At 43.0% G+C, this 24,278-nt stretch overlaps 1 protein-coding gene across 5 annotated transcripts; it reads left to right on the top strand.

Annotated features, from left to right (window-relative positions):
• Positions 1–914: 914 nt before the first annotated feature.
• On the top strand, positions 915–24,278 carry WBP2 (WW domain binding protein 2). 5 transcript variants are annotated; one of them, XM_061616221.1, is made up of 8 exons: positions 915–1,086; positions 7,470–7,578; positions 9,234–9,369; positions 14,536–14,628; positions 15,571–15,708; positions 18,570–18,692; positions 21,089–21,165; positions 21,658–24,278. In XM_061616221.1, the coding sequence occupies exons 1-8, from the start codon at positions 1,028–1,030 to the stop codon at positions 21,709–21,711; spliced, it is 789 nt and encodes a 262-aa protein (XP_061472205.1). In that variant the 5' UTR covers positions 915–1,027; the 3' UTR covers positions 21,712–24,278. The 5 variants fall into 5 exon arrangements, with proteins under 5 accessions (XP_061472205.1, XP_061472207.1, XP_061472208.1 ...); XM_061616223.1 differs by lacking the exon at positions 15,571–15,708 and adding an exon at positions 15,176–15,208; XM_061616222.1 differs by having other exon boundaries at positions 917–1,086; positions 18,573–18,692.

The following is a 24,278-nucleotide window of genomic DNA, read 5'->3' as shown; positions in this document are numbered from 1 at the left end:
GTTAAGCTTCAGTAAGTTCTCCATTTGCTCTAATTTAAAAACATCCTATCATCAGATCCCCTCCCTATATCGGTCTGGACTCTCACAATATCCCTAACTGCCTTTTTTATCCACTCTGCCAGCTTCAAAATTGTAACATCACTCATCTTTCAACAGTCCGTTTACCTCGACAAAATTAGCATGTCCCTTCCCTTCCGGCACTCAATCAAAAGTCCCCAACTTCAGCGCAGTCCCGTCCTTTTCTTTTTCGCTAGATATGGCTTAACCACTGGAGGCATTCAAGAGGCAGCTGGACAGCCACTTGTTTGGTATGCTTCATGATGGATTCCTTGCATTGAGCAGGGGGTTGGACTCGATGGCCTTATCGGCCCCTTCCAATTCTATGACATTTCTCCTCCAACCCATCAACCACATGTCCCTGCTTACTCTTTACGCAGTCTCCTCTTCCATCAGCATCATCCTCCACCACCACCACCACATATACTTTCCGCCTAACCGTTCTCTTTTCTGCCTCTGAGTTGCCTTTCCCCCTTTCAACTTCCCTTAGACCAGTGGTTCCCAAACTCCCCCCCGCCCATGGACCACTTGAAAACTGCTGCGGGGGTCTTGGTGGACCACTTAAATATTTTTCTGCCTGTTGTAGCGATTGCAATGAGATGTACTATGTATTTTTGAGTTTTTAAACGGTATTTTTACAAACGATCCGTGGACCTCTTGAATTAAGCTCGGGAATCACCAGTGGTCCATGGGCCACAGTTTGGAAACCCCTGCCTTAGACCCTCACCCTCTTCTCCGCCCTCTCCTTCACGGGAATCGGGGAGGCAGGAGGCCTCTTTGCTTTCCAGCAATGAACTACGTTTCCCATCATGCTTCATCCCATTCCTTTCGTTCTCTTCCGGTCTCTGCGTTGCCTGGAGCACAGCTACACCGGAAGCCATTAGCAGAGAGCTTGCGTAGGGCTGCCGCACAACACTGTTCTCCAGAGTCCGGCTGGAGCAGCTGAAGGGTCTGTAGTTGTTTAACAGCCATGGCGCTAAACAGGAACCATTCGGAGGGAGGCGGTGTCATCGTCAATAACAGTGAAAGGTGAATGGATGGGGGGCAAGTGGAGTGGCACTTGCCGCTGCTCATCTTTGTAGGAGGTTGCACGTACTGCGTCTGCTGTGGATCCCTCTTCACTTCTCCCGCCTTGTGATCCCACCTTCCCATTCTCAGATGCCCCGCCCTAAGGGGTGGGGTCCAGATACTGGACAGGGCGACAGTGTTTACATTCGTGTTTTGATCATCCGTTCCATCTTTTCTTCCTCACGCCCACTAAAGCACCTGTAGCAGGCTAAACCCTAAGCTTCTTTCATTGTAAATATAGTATGTTGCCTGGGCTGTTGGAGGGTTCGCTCAATGACACTATACCTGCCACTCTCTGGAATAAAGGAAGAACTTTGCTGGGTTAGATAACAACAACAACTACTTCTCTTTCAGCAGTGCTAGCTAGGTGTCCCTGGGAAACTTGGATATTGGGTATGTCTCCTATGGTCCCCAAACCTCTGCTAATTGGAGGTATACTGTGTCTGAATATGGATGATCCACCCTTGGCACAAAGAGACAAATTAATGGAGAGGAAGTCTAGTATGGTTTTTTGAAGCAGTTTATTTCCAAAGATCTGTGGCAACTAGTTATGTGATTCAGGGGTAGGGAACCTGGGTGGTCCTCTACAAATTTTGTTGGACTCCAGCTCCCATCATCCCTGACCCTTGGCCATGCTGCCTGGGACTGATAGGAGTTGGAGTCCATCAACATCTGGAGGGCCACAGGTTCCCCCATCCTTGCCATAAATGACCTATGCATTGTGTGAAATAGATTTTCCTCTTGTGCATTCTGTATATGCCACAACTTAATCTGAATGTTCTCAGACTTTAGAATTTTGAGAGGAAAGACATTGTTTTTTCTCTGACGTCACAGATTGATTAATGCTCCTTAGTGTTCCAAGTTGAGAGCTTAGGGTTACTGTTTTTAGTATAAGGTTTAATTTCATCTTATTCGTTTTGCGTTTATTCTCTCCTGTATCAGGCTAGCAGCACTAACTTCAAAACTAGCCATGTTGCCCCTCCTCATTGTTGCCCTGTGCCCAAAGTCTGGCAGCTGGCAAGTTGTTAAATGTAATCTTTTTGCAGCATCAGGCCCAAGGTCGAGTGGCTATCATGCAGAGTTATCCCATTGTAGAAATCTCAACAAATATCAACTAAGACATAATTGGGGAGCACTGCGTAGTCCAACGTAGACAACAGATCAGAACAAAAGGTGGAGTATAGCCAATTAGTAGTTGGTGCCAACAGCCAGATAGTAAACCCAGGATGATGAGAGCAGGAACCAGGGAACATGCAATGGCAAATACTTGGGTGTTTAGAAGGCTAACATTATCAGTTCGTGAACGTCTTCCAGAGGGATCCACATTACCTAACAGTCTCATGTTGTGTTCTGCCCTCTTGTAACTAAGTTTCTTGGTTATTCCTCATATAGGATTTCACAACTTTGTCATGCCTGTATAGCTTCTAGGTTACTTTCCAGATAAGATTTCACAGCCTTTGCTGATCTCCTTCAGGCATCAGATGTGGTAGTAATTAATGTGGGGCTCTAATCTTCCACAGTGGGAAATTCAATTCTAGGATAGATGTTGTCTCTTGCTAGTATTAGTTTATATAATGGGAATAATGAGAAGGGCCCATCAAAACTGGTGTGTCATACACTTATGTTATAGAAGCAAATCTATGGTATAAAGAGGCTGTGGTTTAAATTATTAAGGCACAGGAAAAAGGGGTTACAACTACAAATGAAACTAGCAATCAGAAGGCTTACAGATGCCATCTTTGTATTATACAGTGTTGCAAATAAATTTTCAAGGGGGTGTTCTCCTCCTCCCATACTCTTTTCAGCTATATTATCCAGCCACGAGAGTGGCTGTATACTATACCCAGTGTGGATTTTTTGCATTCCGCAATGTTAAATTGAAAATGCCCCACATGCCATTCTGACGCTTCCCATAAGCTCATTTCAAAACAAAACCTTACAAAACTTATAGTCTTGAACTCAGGAACGCTTGCTTAACAACCCTCTCAATTTTCATGGCGATACACAAAACAGTCAGAGAGAATAGAGAGTTCAAAGTCTAAAAAGAGAGGGAAAAACCTGAGAGCCCTTTTGGACTTTTTTCTGTCAGAGTTCTCATAATCTGTTGAAATTCATTAAAAATTGGCCATGTTCACAGAGTACCTGTAATCCTATTACTGACCTTTCCCCATACTCTGACCTTCATCTTCTGCAGTTTAAAAGTTAAAAAAATGCCTGGCTGATTTTTAAGTAATTTAAGAAATTTTACATTGAACTCAATGATAACATTGGGCATGCTCATTAAGAACCAACTGTGCGTTCTAAAAGCCAGACTCACAGCTGCTGGGCTTGCCTAATCAGGGGGCCACACCCACACCAAATCTTTATTTCACTTTAGACAGTCAGGCTTCCCCCAAAGAATTCTGGGAAGTGTAGTTTGTGAAGGATCCTGAGAGGAGACTCCTATTCCCCTGACAGAGCTCCAGTGGCCAGAGTGGTTTAACAGTCAGTATCTCTGACTGAAGCTCTGTCAGGGGAACAGGGAATCTCCTAGCAACTCTCAGCACCCTTCACTAACTACACTTCCCAGGATTCTTTGAGAGGAGCGATGACTGTGTAAAGTGAAATAAAGGTCTGGTATGGATGTGGCCAGGGACAGCTTTGTTTTAAATTTGAGTGGGAGGCTACATGTGCCTGCTGTAGAATAAAAAGTTGGGGGAAACCCTGAAATGAATTATACTGTTCACAATGTTTTCCTTTTGGAAAGGAAAGGGGCTTCCCCTCTGCCCAGTGCCCATCCACCCAATCTCCTCCCCTCCCTGCCCCTTCCTCAGGTCAGTTTCACCTATCCTAGTCATGATTGCACAGAAATAAATCCCAATGAACTCAAATGCAAATGATCAAACCCAGCCTCCCTTCTCCTCCCTCCTATCCCCTCCCTCTTGCCCCTTCCCCCTCCCCCTCCCTCCTCCCCCTCCCCTTCCCCTTCCAATGCCCTCCTTCCCCCTCCGCATGGTCAGTTTTACCTATCTTAAGCATGATTGCACGGGAGTAAATCCCATTGAACTCAATAAGCATGCAAATGATCAAACCTGCCCTCCCCTCCTGCTTCCTCCAATCACCTCCTTTTTGCCCCTTCCCTTCCTTTGTCCCTCCATTTCCAATCCCCTCCTTCCCCTTTTCCCTCCTTCTGCTCCCCTCTCCCTTCTCTTTTCCTTCCCTCTCCTTCCCTCCCCCTCCTCCTCCCCATGGTCAGTTTTACCTATCCTAACCATGATTGCACGGGAGTAAGTCCTATTGAACTCAATAAGCATGCAAAAGATCAGACCTGCCTTTCCCCTCCTTCCCCTCTCCTCTTCTTTCTTCCTCCCCCCTACTCCCTGGTTACTTTTACCTATCCTAACCATGATTGCATGGAAGTAAATCCCACTGAACTCAACATGCAAATGATCAAGCCTGCCGTTCGCCTCCCCTCCCCCTCCTACCTGCTCCCCTCTCCCTCCTTCCCTCTGCCCTTCCTCCCCTCCTCATGCCCCGTGGTCAGTTTCACCTATCCTAAGCATGATTGCCAGGAGAGTAAATCCCACTGAACTCAATAAGCATGCAAGTGATTAATCCATTCTCAGCAAATTTGCACAGGATCCCATTTCTTACCTCCTGGATTAAAAAGCAGAGAAATTCACTAATAGGCAAAAAAAAAAAACACCTTGCGGTTTAAGAATGTACCTGTAGCCAACAGATATTTCTATCAAACTTTTAAAAAGCAGGGAAAATGGGCTATAGTGAGTGCACCAGGGGAACAGGAGACCAGACCTCCTTTCTGAGATATTGTACTGCCCCACAAATCTGTCAAAATGTAAACACAATTTGGGTTGGTCTTTCACTGTCTAATCCACTTCCTGTGTCGCTTGGAAGAATTTGGTAACATGTGCCTCTGAGCATCTGCTGAGTGCTGGCAAGAAGACGTGTGCTGTGCTGATCTTAGCAGAGTGGAAGGAACAATATTAAGATACAGTTGATATAGTTCAGATAGTCACTTTAAATATGTTTGATTTACTGTGGAATTTTAGTGACGTTTCCTGTAGTAAATCATTTTCTTTTGCTTCTGTTTCTGTGAATGTGTGAAGCACAGCAACACTTTGCAAAATATACACTAAAAAACTCCAAAAACAATTGTGGAATAAGAGCACTCACTATTCTGCAGAATGGTCTCCAGTGGACATCCAGAGTGTCTCACTTTGCACAAGATAAAACAGTGGGAGGTGAAATATATTCTAGCAAATTTCTTGGTGTGCTCTATGTTTTTAATTGACCATGCCCACCTTTCCTTAAATGAAGTGGTTTAAACATAGCAGGCTGAAAACATGCATCTTGGGTAGGTCGAATTTGTTTTTTCCAACAGCTAGATTCATTACTTAAGTAGCAACATACTGTAATCAGTCTGATTTTACATCAAACTGCAGTTTCAGATCCAACTGTTAATGCACCCAAAATAGATATAGAACATAACCTCCAATTTGAAACACAAAAGGTTGTCTTCACCATCACATGACGTTGACCAATAAAAAGGCTTTGAAATTAAAAATAAATAAATTTGATATAGGTTTCTAGGATGAATAATGAGGGAAATAAAGTTTTCTAGATTAGATTCTCTGTAGAAACATTAGTAACACAGGAAAGAAGCAAAGTAAGAACACCAACAAACATTCAAAAATGTAATTCTCCATCTTTGGAGATGGCAGGTGTTGCCACCACTCACCACATGCTCAGAGGCACATGTTACCAAATTCTTCCAAGCTGCACAGGCAGTGTATTGGACTGTGAAAGACTAACCCAAATTGTGTTTGCATTTTTACAAATTTGGAGGGTAGCATAATAACTCAGAGAGGAGGTCAGGCCTCCTGCTCCCCTGGTGTATTCACTATAGCTGCCCAATTTCCTTGCTTTTTAAAGTTTGGTAGAAATATCTGTGGGCTATAGGTACGTTCTTAAACCACAAGGTTTTTTGCCTATTAGTGAATATTCTCTTTCTCCTAACTCCTGTTTGTCTCTGAATTTGTGGCAAGGTCCTGTGGGGCAGCAAGTGCCTGGCACAGCACTAATGAAGATGAAGTGTGACTCTACACCATGGAGATGGCAGCACATACACATGGATATATTGAAATTTTCCTCTGTGTGTGTGTCCTGCTGAAACAATTGGCAGAATTTGTTGCAGGGTATGTAAACATGCTGCAGATGGTAGTGGTCAAGGTCAAAGGAGAAATGGAACAGGAGCATGCTTGCAAGAACAAAACTGAAATGATAAAAATTCACCTGGATGGAGCACTATTATAAGATTAGTTAAATGAACATTGTAGACCTGTTTGCATACTATCATCATCAGTTTCACAGTTTCCCACAGAGCACACCCTTGTGTCCCTAGAACAGGCTGGTGGGAGAATTTCTGCCCCTCCCCCACTTCAAATTATGTTACCACAGTGGTTCCTAGTAGCCATGTGGATGATTAGGGGGGCAGTGGGAGCTGAAGTGACCTTTGTAGTCACATTTCATAAGTTGGATGGCACTGGAATAGCACATAACTCCTGCCAAAGCCATGTAGAATTCCTACAACAGTAATGAGAGGACATTGTATGGAGGCCCTTGTTATAAATGGAGGAAATCTATGGACTGTGGAGCCAACATGTTCAATTCACCAAGCTGTGCCATTGCAAGTTAATCAATTGTCAGGACCCTGTTCAGGAGTTCCGCCTGATCCCTGGAGGGCTAAATGTGGGCAAAGGGCTGGATGTGCACATGATGATTCTGCCTTCCACATCCGTCTGCCCCGAATTTGCATTTTGTAGTGTAAAAGTCTGAAGGGGACATCTGCATCAAGATGAGGAATCCTCATAATGCAGGGTTCTTGACTGTATGGAAGCTTCACATTCAGTTGAACACTGTTAGAAGCTCCCTTCAGATGTTTGTACTAAACGCATGATGATGGGAGTGGAGGAAGGGGCACACCTGATGTGCAGGGGACATTGGGGGTGGAGCCAACACACACACACATACACCCGCGCCCTCCAGAGATCAACCTGAATGCCTGAACAGGACTCAAGGATACTGACTTGGCCATTGCTATGCCTCTTGTGCTGATGAAATTTTGTGTTGACTTTCCCGTTCCTCTTCTTTCAACCTAACAGGCATTGACACATTTGTACATGTGTATATCAACATGGACATATTGCACATTGGTTTCATTTGGAGATCTAGGCTGGGTGATGATGAGAGATTTTCCAAACCCCATATTATCCATCCTACATAGAAATAATTACTAAGGAGTGAATTCTTGTATCAGACCTCTCTCTTTTTGTGTGGGTATATAGCATCCTGATGACTTATGATCACATTGAAATGACATTTCATGATATGGAGCACATGCCAGATGCATTCAAAGGGATCAAGAAAGGCAGCGTCTTCATGACCCCATATCGAGTAAGTAGGCAAGCATGTATTTGGTATCTATGATTCCAGTATGAAGAGGGAAGAATCTCACAAAACTCTAAAGCAGGAATAGCCAATGTGCTGCCTTCCAGATGTTATAGACCACAACACTCATTAGCCCTAGCCAGCATGGCCAAAGGCCAGGGCTGATGGGAGACATATGTCCAACACCATCTGAAAGGCATCATGTTGGTTAGCCCTGCTGTAAAGAATTTATCCTGGCTTAACCTAGTGATAAATTTCTCTAGTTGACAGTGATTTAGCTACCTTTTATATCTTTTCTCTAATATAAATGTGGATGATTTGTGCAGTTTGCTGTATAGTCTGTGGGTGCAGTAAGCGGAAAGTTACAAGAGACATAACATAAATTCAACTACAAGATCTGCATGAGCAGCAAGATGATATTTGGAAGACTGGCCTGGCCCTCTGTTTCCTCTTCCACCCACCTTGCCATCATTCATAATGGAACTGGGTGGTTTATATCCTCAAGACAACATGAAGGTGGTGGGCGAGGGCTTAAAAGAAGCATGTGGCCTAGCAGGGCTGGCCCCAGGCATGCTGGGGCCCTTGGGTACCAGCCTGCCCTTGGCCCCTCCGTGATCCGCGGAACTTAAGCATCCGTGGACTGCAAGACAGGAGCTTCTGCGCCGCCCGCCATCCCTCCGCTATCCCGCTTCACCTACCTTTCTGTTGTTTTTTGCAGTGTGCGCAGGTTTGCCATCAATCAAGATGGCGGCCGAGGTTTCCCTAAGGAGCTGAAGCCTCTGCCACCATCTTTGTTGATGGCAGCAACGTGCATGTGTAGCACGCATGCGTGCCATCAGCCAAGATGGCGGCAGAGGCTTCAGCCCCTTAAGGAAACGTCGGCTGCCATCTTTATTGATGGCAAATCTGTGCCCCGCAAAAAACAACGGAAAAGTAGGTAAAGCGGGGGGATAGCGGGGGGATGGCGGTCCACGGATGCTTCCGCGGACCGCAGAAGGAGAGTGGAGAGCCCCCTGTAGCTCCAGGGGCCGTCGGGCCAGTGCCCCACCTGGCCGCCCTTTAGAACCAGCCCTGTGGCCTAGTAACAGACCACATGATTTCTCAACATTTCTTTCCCCCTGAAGCTTCATGATGAATTGGAGTTTTGAGTCCTGGTTAATGGGAGTATCATTAATTGTGGAGCCAAGCATAAAGGAGCTGTGTTGGTGGGGAGAAGGTAGAGGGTTGGATGGAAAGGAGGAGATAAGATGATGATGATTACTACAACTATTTCAAGCTCTTACCCATCCTTCATTCCATGATCCCAGGGTGGGATAGGTGAGTGACTTCTGTTACTTAGAAGTACAGTGGCAGGTAGATTTTTCAAGGGGCATGTATGTTTGCTTAATATGTTTAGTAAGCTTCCTGGGAGTCCTATGAAGATTTCTGGAAATAGGCAGGCAATAATGATAGTTTATGTGTGTTTCTGAAACTCATTGCTGCTTAGTATCAGTTTAATGAATGGCTTGTTGCCATTGTTCTAGTGAATACATGACCAGTGGAAGAGTTAGCTTTGGAAGGCCACTTTAGTTTTTCACACTTTAACTTCTAACGGTAAACTAGCTTTTTCTTCTGGTTCTAAATGCACCTTGTTAAAAGAGTTGTATTCTTTTTGCCTGCAGGTTATCTTTGTGTCTAAAGGAAAAGATGCAATGCAGTCTTTCATGATGCCCTTTTATTTGATGAAAGAATGTGAGATTAAGCAGCCAGTTTTTGGAGCAAATTATATCAAGGGTGCAGTGAAAGCAGAGGCAGGAGGTGCGTACCATACCAAAACTACTGTGTTTGGTGATACGTTCAGTTTCATGACTGCATTACAAAAGTGTACAATCTGGAAACTGACAAAAGAATTTGGATTCTTGTAACTACATGACAACCTTGTTACCAACAGTTGCTAACCATTCTCTTAAGAGCATAAGAACTGCAATGCTGTGTCTGATCAAGTGTCTATCTATTCCAACATTTGTCTCCACCAGTGGCCAGTCTAATGCTGTAGAATCTAATTCTGCTCCCGAACGTAGCTGTGAATTTACCTTAATCTGTTTTAAAAACAGCAAATCACTGGTGCTTGGTTAGCCATTGCAGTACCTTGTGCTAGAGAAATCCTTAAGAGTAGTCATGCATTGTGACAAAAATATGTAATATTTAGCTATCCTAAACCTACTGTTGGTCCAGTGCATTTTATTAGATGCCCCCAAGTTGCAATATTCAGAGAGTGGATAACTTACTAACAGTGGAAGGCAAACTGGGAGATGTCTGTTTGCCATTGTTCAAACTGAATATGTGGAGTCATCCTTGGAATGCAAATGAAAAAGAGCCATGTGTCTGTGCTTTGTGGTTGCAGTGAAAAATAGAGGGGGGGAAACCCAACATACATAAGGGCAATGTTTGCTAAAGCAAAGGTCACTAACCCTTCTGGGCCCATGGGCACATTTGGTGATTGGAGAAACCATTGTGGGCACCACACACATCCTGCAGCCAAGCACACACCACACCCTGTTTTGTTGAATACAACAGAATTCCTTCAAACCTAATTTCAGGGAGAGGACCCTGTGGGTGCCAGTCTCAGTGGATGCATGTTGGTGACCCCTGTGCTAAAGGATCAAACCAGAAGAGTCAACAAAGAGCTGCTTTATTAGCCTTGCGCAGCCCGTTGCTTCACTGTTGCCCATACTCCCAAGAATGGCACTTTTCTTTTTGTTAACGCTTTGAATGATAGGTGTGCTACCCCCTGACCACCATTAATTGAATCACTGAGCCCACCCACTTCTTTCTTTGTACTAATCCTTGCTAGAAATTCTAGTTCTATAAAAAAACCAAATACTGAATTTCTAGTAGTATGTCCTAGAGTACAATATTGACTGTTTTAATTTGTCCAGTTGGTTGTAGATATTTGGTGTTGTGTGTTGGTTTTTTTTGCAGAAATAGTTTCTAGCTTTCCTTGCAAGCGATTGAGCTCAACCAGGTATCATCAGAAAAGTTCATAATGCGGTGTGTCAAAACTTTTCTTTTGTAACAAAATTGTAAAGAAAAAGTTTGCCCCGTTTGTTCTCTTCCTTTGTAGTTTTAATGAACCAGGATGTCTCAGAAAATTTATCTCATGCTCCCCATTCCAGATATTAAAACTAAATCAGCCAAATGATTTTATCCACTTAGCATTCTTAAATTGCTCACAATGAACAGCACTCCAGGCCCCAGAGGATTTAAGAAAGGCCATTGAGCTATAGCCTTATCTTGTTTGCTTTTACTGCTCTAATTCTTCATCCCAGGCTCGAGCAGCGTTTGCTTCTGTAGGACATGAGAGAGAGGTTTTTGCCAGAAGTTATATTGGCAATCTCCCATCCCATGCCCACTTGTGTCATTCTTATAATATATTAAAAAGAGATCAGTTTGAAGCTGCAATCCTAAATGCATTTACTAAGGAGTAAAGCCCCATTGAACACAGGCTTGCTTCTGAGTAAATATGCATTGAATTGGGCAGTAAGTGGGTGTTCAGTATTGGAAGTTTTTCTGTTTCAAGCTTCTGTTCTGGTGATGCCATTATTATAAAACCATTTGGGGAGTGTCAGATGCCTTTGGAGGTGGCTGACCATCCTCGCTCATGTGTCAGAGTTCCTTTTCCTGGTTTCATCCTCACTGAATCCTTGTTTTTCTTACGTTTCTTTTTCTCATTCTATCAGTTGTATACCTTGTTGGCCTTCATCAGTGGCATCCCTCAAGAGGATGGTCTGAGTGTTAAGAATCTATTAATAAGTAGGTAATTTGCATCCTTTTGGGTGGTCAAGAAGTAGGCTAAAATTCTGAAGTAGGTAGAAACCTGCTTTGTTCAATGAAAGCTCCTGCCATGATAAAACTGGTTAGCCTTTTTAGATTTGACAGGCCTTAATAACAGTGACTCTCAAGACCAAACTGGATGAAGGTGCATTTTACATGTACTTGGGGGACCAATAAATAATACATAATAGGCCTTTTTAAATAATGCACAGCAAAAGTGGGAAGTTAGTAGAATATGGGATTCTAGAACATGTCCCTAATTGTACAAGTTGGATTATAACTCTTCAGAAATAAGCATACCTGCCTACTAAGTTTTGTTTATTACTTGAAGAGCTTCTTACTTTACAAGCTATGGCTCATAAACAGCTCAGAGTTTTGTTTTTGTTTTCTTCTTTCTCCTGCATGTAATCGACCCTTTCTTTAAAATACTTCTCTGAAGTTGGCTTTCTATGTTCTGTACAGGATTGTGATCGATGGCTTACATTTGTGCTGGATTTTAGGTCAGACAGATACTCCATAAAGCTTGAAAACAGTGCAAGTAACTTCATCATGTTTCCCTGATAGAGAAGCTATGCACAGTAGGACCCCGCTTTACGACGCTTCGCTTTATGGTGCTTTGCTAATGCGGCGGTCTCAATTAGATGCAATTAGACTAAAGCCCCACTCATACGGCGCTTGTTCCGCTTTTACAGTGGTTTTCGGGCATTGCGTGCCATTCTATTCAGTGAGTTCTGCTTTTCAGCGTTTTTCGCTTTTCGGCGGGGGTCCGGAACGTAACCCGCCGTATGAGTGGGGCCCTACTGTACATGTTTACCAGGATAGCAGTTGTCCCATAAAATAGTATTGGCAGCCAGAGAGCTCCTGTTTGCCTTTGATATCTTTCTTTCCTCTCCTTCTATCTGACAAATACATTTTACAAGAATTAGCCCTTCTCCCAGCTGCTCCTTCCTGAGAGGGGCAAAGGCCATTCCCAGCCATTTTCCCTTGGCAAGGGTGTGTGATGAGTGACCAGCCTTCCTCCCTAGCTTGAACACGCAAAGGTGGGCAGGCATCATCTTGATAGATGTGCCACAATCCCTGACCTGCTCCAAGGGTGGGAGGAAGGCTGGCGTACGGTCAAAGTGCCCAGAGCACCTTGGCCCACAGGAGCAAATTGGCAACTCCACCACCCCATTCCTGCTCCACCACAGGAAAGAGGAGCAGCAGCTTCCTTGGCCACTGCTCAGCAGAGGCATCCCAGACGCCTTCACCAAGCAGCAACCAAGGAAATGCTCCCACCCACCCACCACCGTTTCCTGAATGAAGAAGAGACGGGGAGCATGCCAGTGTTTGGCTTGGCTACCAAAGCCAGTTAAAACTGTGGATTCCTGTCTATATCTGTTTCTTAAATCATATATATCCCAGATACAGTGTGGCATTCAAAGAATCATCCCCAGAAAAATTTCCTTTCATGAGTATATTGTCTCCACACATTATTGGGTCTCAGGTTTGATAGTTATTTAGCTACATGTGGTGTTTTTTCCCCAAGCAGTGCTATGTCTGTTTCTATAACTGAAAGCTCTATTATCATTAATAATTTTGTTTCTCTTGTCTTCCTTGAGCCTTATGATATAGTCAGACTTCCCATTTAATTTCATGTCAAATAATTGTCAGTCCAGACTGATCTGTGGCTAACTAGTGAGGGGAGTTGTGGAGCCTTTTTAGCAAATTGAATTTGCCCTTGCTGACTCAGAATAAATCTAATCTTCTTGATATTTTAGTTTGGCAGAAGTTGGCAGACAGAATTTTGTTGGCCTTTAACCACATTCTGAGGGATGTGCTTCATATTCATGTACCTTTCAAGAGATCAATCTTCTCACTCCACTTACCTTACAGGACTTTAAAGGACCCAAGATAAGAGCTAGTTATGTTTTGCATTCAGAATTCTGCTTTCTGCTTTTATGGTCAATTACATAAATAAGAGATGGATGATTGTTTTTTTAAAATCATATCTATTAACAGCAAATTTCCCACTTAATGAAAACAGATTACAAGTCACCCTTTCATATACAAAAGCATATCAACTCTGGAGAAATGCCTTACTTTGTCTCAAGGCAATTTACTAATAAGCCATTTAAATTAAAGAGAAACAAAACTGCATATTTGGATATGCTGATGTATATTGGAAGCACTCAGTAAAAATTCCCAATTATTCATAAATCTATTCTGATTCTGTCTTCTTTCTCTTGTTCTAATGTAATTTGTAGTTTTGTCATCAAAGCATAATCCCATACTTAATCAAACAGCCCTTTATCAGAGGTAGTGTATCTGGCCTCCAATTTTTTGCATAGATGGATATTAATATTTGTAATTTGCACATCTCGGTTCAATTGTCATTGTTCTGAACTATATACTCAAGTTCTTGAAGAACTGAAGGTTTCCTGTGGAGAACAGGTGTGGTGTAAAAGGGACAAGTGTGGATAAAGAGTGATAGGCAAATGTTGCTAGAGGCCACAGTGAGTCACTCATGACACACAAGCTTGGCCTCCTCAAAACTACAACAGCTCTTTGCAATCATTGATGAGGTCTAGAACTTTGCTTTCAAAAATGAAAGGCGTGACTCCCAAATTTTGGTGTAGACAATAGACTTTTAGTCAGCTTTTGCAAAGAAACATTTTAAAAGAAGAATTCCCATGTCTGTGTGATGTTATATCTTCCCACATATTCAAATATTGTTTTGTACTCTCAGAATTTTTATGCTGTTTTCGATTGTGAGAGAAGCCAGTTCATCCAGTTTTCTGGGGCAGTAAAAAGGTAACCAGCTATTTATGATGCACACTTTTAAAACTGCATCTGTTCATAGGGACAGAAAAGCTCACATGCACAGGATCATTCGAATTAGCAAGATTTTATGAACTATTGTTGGAAAATGACTGTTTCCTGCTTTACAGGCTGTATTAACTACCAATAATAGGATTTTTTAAAAAGGCGATTAGAGTAAAAAGAGTGTTCTTAATTTTTCAAAGTTGCTTTTGTGTATGACATTAACAGCCTTAGAATGTAGTTCATGGAAATGTGAGAAGGAGTTTTGGATTTCAGCAACAGCTCTATAGGACAGCCTGATAGTCACTCTCATTCCACTCTTTTTGGTCTGTTTTATCTTCTTTCTAGGTGGTTGGGAAGGATCTGCAACTTTCAAAATGACATTCTCAGCAGGAGGTGCCATTGAATTTGGACAGCGTATGCTGCAAGCAGCATCTCAAGGTACTGACTATTTTTAATAAGGGAAGCCAGTTCAGTTAATTATAGTCTGGATTGATTTTCCTGAAGAGAAGGGGGTGTGAGAGAGAAAATAAAGAATAAGAGAGAGAGATTCAGATATAGCTGGATGCTTTAAGTTATTTGAGACCTTCTAAGTGTCTGAGGTAAAAATGAACTTTTGACAGTACTTTGAATAGGCTGCTTTGAAATTAATACCAAGTCCTCGTACTAGGAGAGAAAATATCTCTTGTTGCTACAAAAACCAGTAAAGTGAAAGCTGTAGTGAAGTTACGAAGGTAGGTTACAGCTTTTAATTGACCCTGATTGAAAAATGTTTCTCTTGCTATCAGTGTCGCTTTGTTAATGGATAGCATTTGGCAGGCACAATAGGTGCTTTCTCACCTAGCCTAGAACTTGCAATAAGATTTCTTCCCCCCATTGCTATTAATGACCCATTGTTCCATATATCATCTGATTATGAAAGAACAACCTTATGACCTTTCAGCTCCCTAATACGCATTGCAGCCTTTCTTCTCATCCTCCTTTTCAGCCAGCTGCTCCTGCTACTTCCCAGCAATCCCAAGTAGGTGATAATCATGGGAATTTTGAAGTTTTCCATGTCTTCTACCTCAGCTTATTTGCTCAGTGTTGGGCCTCTAGCAGTTCTAGTTGCTGTTCCCACCTGGTGCATGCGGAAGGCTCCACAAATCCTAATGGCAGCTATAAGCACCATACTGGAAGTGCTCTGAACTAATTAAGATGTCATGGTGGCAGTATAAAAATATGAAAATCCCTGTAATTCATTCATTTTAGCCACTACAGATTTGCTTGATGATACAGGAGTGAGTTTCAAATTTGTTAACATTTTTCCCATAGAGTGGCTCTGGCTGTTGTGTTTTGGAAACAGATCCTATACATTTGATAAGAATTTCCTTTGTCGTGCAGCCTCAAGAGGTGAAGTCCCCAATGGAGCCTATGGTTACTCCTACATGCCGAATGGGGGCTATGCCTTTCCACCACTTGCTGCCAATGGAATGTACCCTTCGCCTCCTGTGGGGTATCCTTACCCACCACCACCTCCTGGTGCGTTTTGAAAGTGGGAGAGGGAATATCTGTAGCTAAATAATATTTTTTAAAAATCTGAAAGAGAAAAAGTGTAGAGCTCATTTGTTTTGTCTTGATTTTTGGCCATTCTTTGTTAAATGTGGGCCAGTTTTGTTTTGCCTGAAAGCATTTGCTTTTAATAACTACAGAATTCCTGCAAGCAGCTCAGCCTGGTCCCAGTCCTGTTCAATGTGTGTAGCCTTCCCATACTGATGAGTGTTTTCAGCTGTCATGAAAGCAGATGAGACCTAATCTGCATTAGCATGAGCATGGTATCAAGTAGCTTTGAATTTGGTGTTTTATCTGTCGTAATCTACCAGGCACAATAAAGAAAAATGGTTTTCAGATGCAGGGGACAAGGACCTATTAGGATGGTCCGCCCCAGACGCATGATGGAGCCTATTGGATTCCTAAATGCGCTGGGTGATCTGGAGCTAACTGAAGGCCACCCGGTCGAAGCCCTGGTGATGGAGTGGAATAGGGAGATCACTAGGGCAATAGACCGGGTGGCACCGAAACGTCCTCTTCTCCTGAATAGAACTCAGACTGCACCCTGGTATACACCACGGTTACGCAGTCTGAGGCAGGAAGTGAGACGACTAGAGCGCCGATGGCGGAAATTGTGCACTGAAGGTGATCGGACACTGGTTAGAGCGGCAATAGCGGCCTACCAGCGGGCAACAAAGGCAGCAAAGAGGCAATTCTTTGCTGCCTCTATTGCGTCGGCAGAGTGCTGTCCCAGGAGGTTGTTCCAAGTGGTCCGAAGCCTGGTCGGTCCAGTAGCACAGGAACCTATGGAACAATCAAAAGCCTCCTGTGACACATTTGTTAAACACTTTGCCGATAAAATCGAGCACCTAAAGGACAAGATTCCGTACGTCGTGGTTACAAGTAGAGGTCCAGAGGCGGCCAGTTGCTATCTGGTCTGCTGGGATCGGTTTCAGCCTCTTCTCTCTGATGAAGTGGACAAGGTGCTCTCTACTGTAAAACCAACCACTTGCTTACTTGATCCTTGCCCTTCATGGCTCGTTATGAGCTGTAAAGAGAGACTGGGCAATGGGATCAAGGCAATGGTAAATGCATCCTTGGAGGAGGGTGTAATGCCATTGCCCCTCAAGGAGGCAGTGATAAGACCTATTCTGAAAAAGCCCTCCTTGGATCCCCAAGATTTAAACAACTTTCGCCCAGTCTCCAATTTACCGTTCTTGGGCAAGGTAATTGAGCGTGTGGTGGCAAAGCAGCTACAGACACACTTGGAGGAAGCAGATTATTTAGATCCTTTCCAGTCGGGCTTCAGGACTGGACACGGAACTGAAACAGCCTTGGTCGCTCTGGTGGATGATATGAGGAGGGCGTTGGATAGGGGAGAACATACCTTCCTCGTCCTCCTGGACCTCTCAGCGGCTTTCGATACCGTTGACCACGGTATCATGTTGAGTCGCCTGGAGGGACTGGGAATTGGAGGCACTGTTTTACAGTGGTTCCGTTCCTATCTCTCCGGTAGATATCAACGGGTAGTGTTGGGGGATGAGGTTTCAGACCCTTGGCCCCTCAACTGTGGTGTGCCACAGGGTTCTATCCTCTCTCCCATGCTATTTAACATTTATATGAAACCGCTGGGAGCCATCATCAGGAGTTTTGGGCTGCAGTGTCACCAATATGCGGATGACACGCAGCTCTATCTCTCATTTAAATCTTCACCAGAGTTGGCTGTGGATACTTTGTCCAAGTGCCTGGAGTCCGTAAGTGGATGGATGGGAGAGAACAGGCTGAGGCTGAACCCCGATAAGACTGAGGTATTACTAGTGGGGGACAAGGGAAGGTTGGGTGATTTTGACCTGATATTTAATGGGGTGAGTTTGCCCCTGAAGGACCAGGTCCGCGGTCTCGGGGTCATTTTGGACTCCCAGCTGTCTATGGAGGCTCAGGTTTTTGCAGTGAGCCGGGCAGCTTGGTACCAATTTCATCTAGTACAGAGGCTGCGACCCTATCTTCCCATACATCTGCTCCCACGAGTGATACATGCCCTGATCTCCTCTCGATTAGACTACTGTAATGCGCTCTACGTGGGGTTACCCTTGAAGACGGTCCGGAAACTCCAGCTGGTACAAAACGCGGCGGCACGCTTAATAAAGCAGACCCGCCGCCGCGATCACATCACCCCAGTGTTGATTGAATTACACTGGTTGCCAGTTGTATACCGGGCCCAATTCAAGGTGTTGGTTTTAACCTTTAAAACTCTATACGGTTCCGGCCCAGTTTATCTGAAGGAGTGCCTCCAGTATCACCAAATATGCCGCCAAACAAGATCAGCCTCACAGGACCTTCTCTCGGTCCCACCGACTAAGACAGCTAGGTTGGTGCGGACCAGGGAGAGGGCTTTTTCGATTGTGGCCCCCACCCTCTGGAACTTACTTCCCTTTGACCTTCGGCATGCCCCCTCCCTACTGACTTTTCGCCGAGCCTTGAAGACCTGGCTCTTCAGGCAGGCCTATGGGATCTCTGGGGTGGGTTAGGTTTTACATTGTATTAATGTAAGATGGTCTTCAGATGAGATGTTATGATATTAATAATGTGATGATTATGTATATGAGTAGATTGTATTTTATATTGTATTTTATATTGTAAGTCGCCTAGAGTGTCCGTTCAGTCAGACAGATGGGAGTCTGCTAAATAAAATTTTATTATTATTATTATGGGTTCAACTTGACACATTTGCCCTGTTTTGAATAAAATAGAATACATTTTTTAAAATGAGTATCAGCCTGAGGGTAGACATTTTAGTGATATATTGCATAGCTGTTTCAGCAAACCTTTTATTCTCTTGCTATCCCTTGAAGCAGAAATGTATCCTGGACCCCCGACGGATGAAGCCATGGGATACATGCAGCTTCCTCCACCTCCTTATCCTGGGCCCATGGAACCACCTGCCAGTGGCCCACATCTTCCCTCCACTCCAGCAGGTAAGTGTGGCGCCATGATGGCTGGATCACAGACCCTCTGAACAATGATAAAACTGTACAGGGCCTTTCTGGATTCAGCAGGATTCACTAGACTTTAAGCATCCTTGGATAATGTTTATTTAGCTTTCAAACTCTCCTGAGAAGGGGACTTGTGTTTTGGAGAGCATAACAAGGAGATGTAATTTTAACTCAAAGGGCAACTTTCTAAAAATGGTATAGTTGAGGTTTCATGTTAATCATCATTTTCTAACTCCAGAACTAACACAATCTGTTTACAAAGAAATGATTGTTTCCTCACTGCCAACTTTGCAAATGCAATTAATGCAGAAAGCAACACAGAGGTTTTCTTCCACACTGTGCATCATCAGGAAAAGGGAAAAATACAGCCATTCCTCCATCAGATATGCCAGGCAAGGAATGAGCTTTGTTTTCCATAGCAATGATAGTTTGTTGCATATAGCATGGATAGAATAATGGCACAAGCTTTGCTTAGTTGGTGTCACTGAATAATGAATATTAAAGAAGAACTACAGAGAGACTTTATAGGCACTAGAAATGTGAAGATTCAGAAAAAAATCTGTTGGGTTTTCCTGTTTTTATTTTTGTGGTTTTTTTGGAAAAAAAGAGAAGGCTTCAGGGGGAAAAAATGGAAAAAAACTGGGTCCCCCCCTCTTTCCCCCTCCCGGCCTTCATATCCCTAATAGGCACTTCTGAGGGCTGAAGCAAGTGCTTAGCGACAGACTTGAGTCACCACTGAACAGTTACAAAATGACAGGGACAACATAATTTAGAGTGACAGGTAGGAGGCAGGTTGTTAAACTTTTCCTTTCCCGCTACTTTCCCCCCTGTAATCTTCTTGCCTTCCTCACAAGTGCTTCCACTTCCTGATGTGAGGCAAACACTTCAGAATCCATGGCTGGGGTAGCTGGGGACTACTTTAGCATTCCACCTCTGGCCCACCACTTCTTCACTTCAAATTGCACCCTCCTTCTGCCACTTTGCAGCTGTTTGGAAGTGACCCAGCTCTCCAAACTGGAATCTGGTACAGATTTCTAGTTTGGCTCTTAGAATAGCACTGCTATTACAATTACAAATCTTCTAGCAGATTCCTACAGTGAGTCTGAGTTTGATGCTGAGCAATCAGTGACAGAAATCCACTGGATGATGCTGTGTTTGCTCCTGGAAGAGGAAGGGAGCAGAGTCCTTTTTGACTTATCAGAGTCAGCCGCAGAGTTGCATGGGGTAGTGTATCTACTTGCACATATGACTAGTGCCAAATGCATTTGGGAGGGGCTTTGGATCCAGTCCTGGAGACAGCATATAAAATGAATATTAGTCCCTAGAGTAAGACGTTTGGATCTACCATTATATTTTCAGGGGTGACCATTGTAGAGGAGCAGACACTGAAGTTAACTGGGATTCTGAATCGACAGGCAGTGCCTTATATGGTATAACATGGAAAGTGAAAGTACTGCCTTCTACCAACCAGGAATGACATGGAATTTGGGTGGCTAATGGAAACGGGACAACGCCACAATTGAGAAGAAACAAGGACATCTTTGTTGGGAATTATGGGGCTGTGACATGTCTCAGTGTATTCCACATTTAGTGGAATTTGTGCAGTTTGAGCTACCAACAATGAAAGTAACCTTTAAAACTTTTAGAGAAATAGGTTTTTATTTATGTGCCAGAACATTTCAAGTTATTTTTGCTGTTGTTAGGATTATGTTTTGGTATTCTATTGTTGGAGCTTATTATGAATTGTAAGGGTATTGTTTCAATTCATTATATATTTCTTAATGAGATGTTTTCTTCAACTTACTGTTTGAATTTTGTTTTGCAACTGATTGGATTATGTAACTTTTTATTCATGGTGCGAACCGCCTTGAGCATAGATTCTTTTGGAAAGGCAGCATACAAATAAACCATGATGAGGATCATGGCTAACATGTTTTTGAGTACAGCATACTGTTCCTTGGAGGCAACTAACAAAAAAATTGGGACTTTTAATTTTGTTTCCAAGCTTAGACGTATCCCTGATACATGTGTATCCTGTGCTACTATGGACTTTTATCCAGAGTTGGCACTAGAGATGCTGCAGGCTGAGATGGAAACCTAGACACACCAAGGGAATGCTTGAATGCAAATGTCACAGGTTTGGGCTGTGTAGTGGCAGATAGATAATGAGATGTGGGAATTGTTCCAGCCCAGTGTTTGTTCATGGCTTTAAAAAACTGGTTTATTGAGCCAGGAATGTTACATCCAAACCAGACCATTTTTTCCCCAGTCTGGACTGGTGCTTTCTTGCCCCCCCCCTTGAAGCCTGTTCCACCTGAGATGCTGCAATTGTAAAAGCTGCTCCTACCTATCTGACCTATAATATGTTCTTCCTCCAGCTGAAACCAAGGCTGCAGAAGCTGCTGCGAGTGCTTATTACAACCCAGACAACCCCCATAATGTCTACATGCCAATGGTAGGATTTCACCTTATCCTCCATTTCACTGCTTAGAAATGAATAAAGGGCACATAGTCTTTCATCTTACTCTCAGGCATCTTTCTCCATAGATTAGAAATTCTCCGTAGATTAGAAATTAGACTGCTGGTAAATAAAACAAATTACAATGGGTACAGCAGTCAAAGAGTAGGAGAGGGCAAGGGATGAATGGTGCACATAGTATGCAAAGTGGATTTTGTAAAATAGATCTTGATGGCAAAAGGAGCAGGATTCATTTTCACACTGTAATACAGCCTTCTCCAATCTGATGTCCTTCAAAAGTTTTGTATTACAACTCCCATCATCTCTGACCATCAGGCTTGGCTGGGGCTGATGGAAGTTGGGGTTCAATATCCTCACCCGATTTACATATTGGAGTGTTCTGATATAGCAAATTTGGTTGCTCCTCCAGCTAGCATTGTTTCTGAGGTAATGAATTGAAGTTATTTAACGCTCTCTTTCGCATTTTAGGACCAGCCTCCTCCTCCTCCTTACTTTCCTCCAGAGGACAAGAAAACCCAATAAACAACTATAACACACTGCTTACTTTTTGCCATTTGACTAAATGTTGATTAGGGATATGACAATGGTAAGGACCGTCTAGACTCCCTCCAGCACACGTAACTCCCACAAACAGCAGTGGTAGATACGTGTGCCATTACGAAAGAGATGCTAACATTTTCCTGAATTGTCACATGTAGACCTAAAAATAAATTGTTCTCTTCTGTATGATTCTTCATATCGATGATATAATGAAGGCAAGGTTTTGTTCTTCCTCTCACATCCCATCTGTCAACTGTTCTGGACAACAGTCCTTCCTGAACAAAGACTACTTAAATGGAAACCTACCAACAGCTATTGAATTTGGTATGTGTTGACACCTTGATGGTGTTGACCAGTTCTCATGTGGTGACGCTTCAGAAGAAAATCAACTTTGTGATCTTCAGTCAGTTCTTCGTTGCATTACCCCTGGCATGTTGCAACCATGGAAGGGCTCTGATCTCCTGACAAGATAATCTAATGGCACATACTTAGACATTTGGTTCCATTTGGACACTGGAATTTTCTGCCATTTCTTCCACAAGATGCATGTCTGGTAGAATGTATGCATTATTTATTAATTTTGAAGATTCCTGTTGAATCACATATGCATCTTGGTTATTTTCTTCCAGCAACAAAAAATATGGCTGCACGGTACTGGCAGTAAAGCATCATATTTCTGTGGCAACTTGGAAACTTATTTGACCAGGTGGTTTGATCAGTTATTCTGTTTTAGCAGCTGAAAGCTTTTCTAAGAAAGATGGCTCACATTTTGACTTATTTATTTGTTTACTTATGTTTGTGTTTGTTTGTTTATTTGTGTATTATCCCTAGCATTCTGGGCACATCATAGCTTGAAGCAAACCATTTTCCCTTTAGTTGCTTATGTTAAACATCCATTACTCTACTGAAAGGAGGTAGAGTAAGATTACCTTCTGGACCAGTGATTGTTTAGATGATGTCTAAACTGGCAAATGGGGAAGTGTGTGTTTTGGGTTTTTCTGCATCTTCTGTTCCCTCTAGCCAAATTCCTAATATTGAAATGCTGTATACAAGACCATAATACGGTATGCTCCTGCTTTTTCCTAAAAACGGGAAGGAAAAATTAGACAGAATATTAGGAATTGGTTTTGAATGGCAGCAGCCCTTCAGCATACAGAGCACAGCAGACTCCCAAAGATATCAGAAACCCATTTACCTGAATACTTGGAATTTGTTTATATTGATAGAGTTGAAGCCTCCCAACATCTCTAGATAGCCAAAAATTCACTAGTTCATTAACATCACTTCTGACTTACACTGGAATAAAATCAATTTGATTTGTATAAAATCTTCATCTTTTCCTGTAATCTGTGACACCATACAAGTGCTTCAAATTGTGGCTTCCTGGAATGCTAACTGAGCCAGTGCAGAAAGCTTGCACCACCTTTCATGGTTGCTTTTGTCCTGGGTATCAGGTTGTGTTTGAGACAACCCTAGTTAACTCCAGTTTTGTGCACATTGCAACACTGTTCCACATAGCAATGGATACCAACTGCTTCCTGTTGTTGCTGTGGAGATGTCCCAAGGAAAAGCGCAGGTAGTATATTTTGCAAAGAACATGGCAGAGTAGGATGATTTAACTGCATGCCTCTGCAATACTTGATTTGTGCTTCCCTGACTTAGCTGTCCATTTCATTTTGAATAACATTGCTGACCTTGTGAGTTTTGCCGACCAGTGGAAGCGCAGACTTGTTTGTTCTTTAAAATGCCCCCATTTGCACTGATTGCAGTAGCAGTTACTGCTATAAGATAGAGTGACAGACAAGTGGGTGAGAATCTTGAGTTTCTCCAGGATGCAAATTTAGTTCACATGCTTTTTTAGGTAGTGGGAAAGGTGTTGTGGAGCCCTTTCCAGCAGGAGCTCAAAAAACATGCTGTATTAATGACGCTTGCTGAGATGCTAAGTGTATGGTGTACCTGACAGGCAAGGCCCAACTTTGGAGTCCTTAGTTTGATTTTCCAAATGCTTTCTAGCTGACCAGTAATGTTGCGTGTGCATGTGCACGCCCCCTCTCTACCTAATGCACTGACTTTTTTCCTAGAACTGGTATTTAAACTACAGTGATGTAAAGAAATGATTATTTTTTAAAAAGTATGTATTTTGGAGAAGTTCTATCAATATATTTCTGCTGTGAATTGGTTCTTTTGAATGCAAGGCTGTTGTTTGATTTGCTTAAGACTTTTGAAGTAAAGGTAACCTACATCAAAACTCTGACTCGTTGTGACTGCATATTTGGGTGGGCAGCTGTTCATTTGTGGTAAAATGCCCTTCACAGGCTTTCAAATGAAAGCATCATTTTGCAGTTAAAGCCCAGGATGCTTGCATGTGTGTGAGAGAGAAAGATCCTCTTTCTGGGTCTTCCGCTGATTTTTACTGTGATTTAAGCTGAGTGAGTTAATTCCATCAGACCTTATCTAAAGAAACTGCTTCATGTTTAGATATTCTTGCAGAAGCCAGCTGTAGTAACTATATATATGTCTTCACAATTCAAGGGGAACACAATAAAACA

The sequence above is a fragment of the Rhineura floridana genome, chromosome 3 (assembly GCF_030035675.1).
Source record: "Rhineura floridana isolate rRhiFlo1 chromosome 3, rRhiFlo1.hap2, whole genome shotgun sequence".
Taxonomy (NCBI): Eukaryota; Metazoa; Chordata; class Lepidosauria; order Squamata; family Rhineuridae; genus Rhineura; species Rhineura floridana.
The sequence above is the reverse complement of the archived record's forward strand: the minus strand, read 5'-3'. Positions and strand labels throughout refer to the sequence as shown.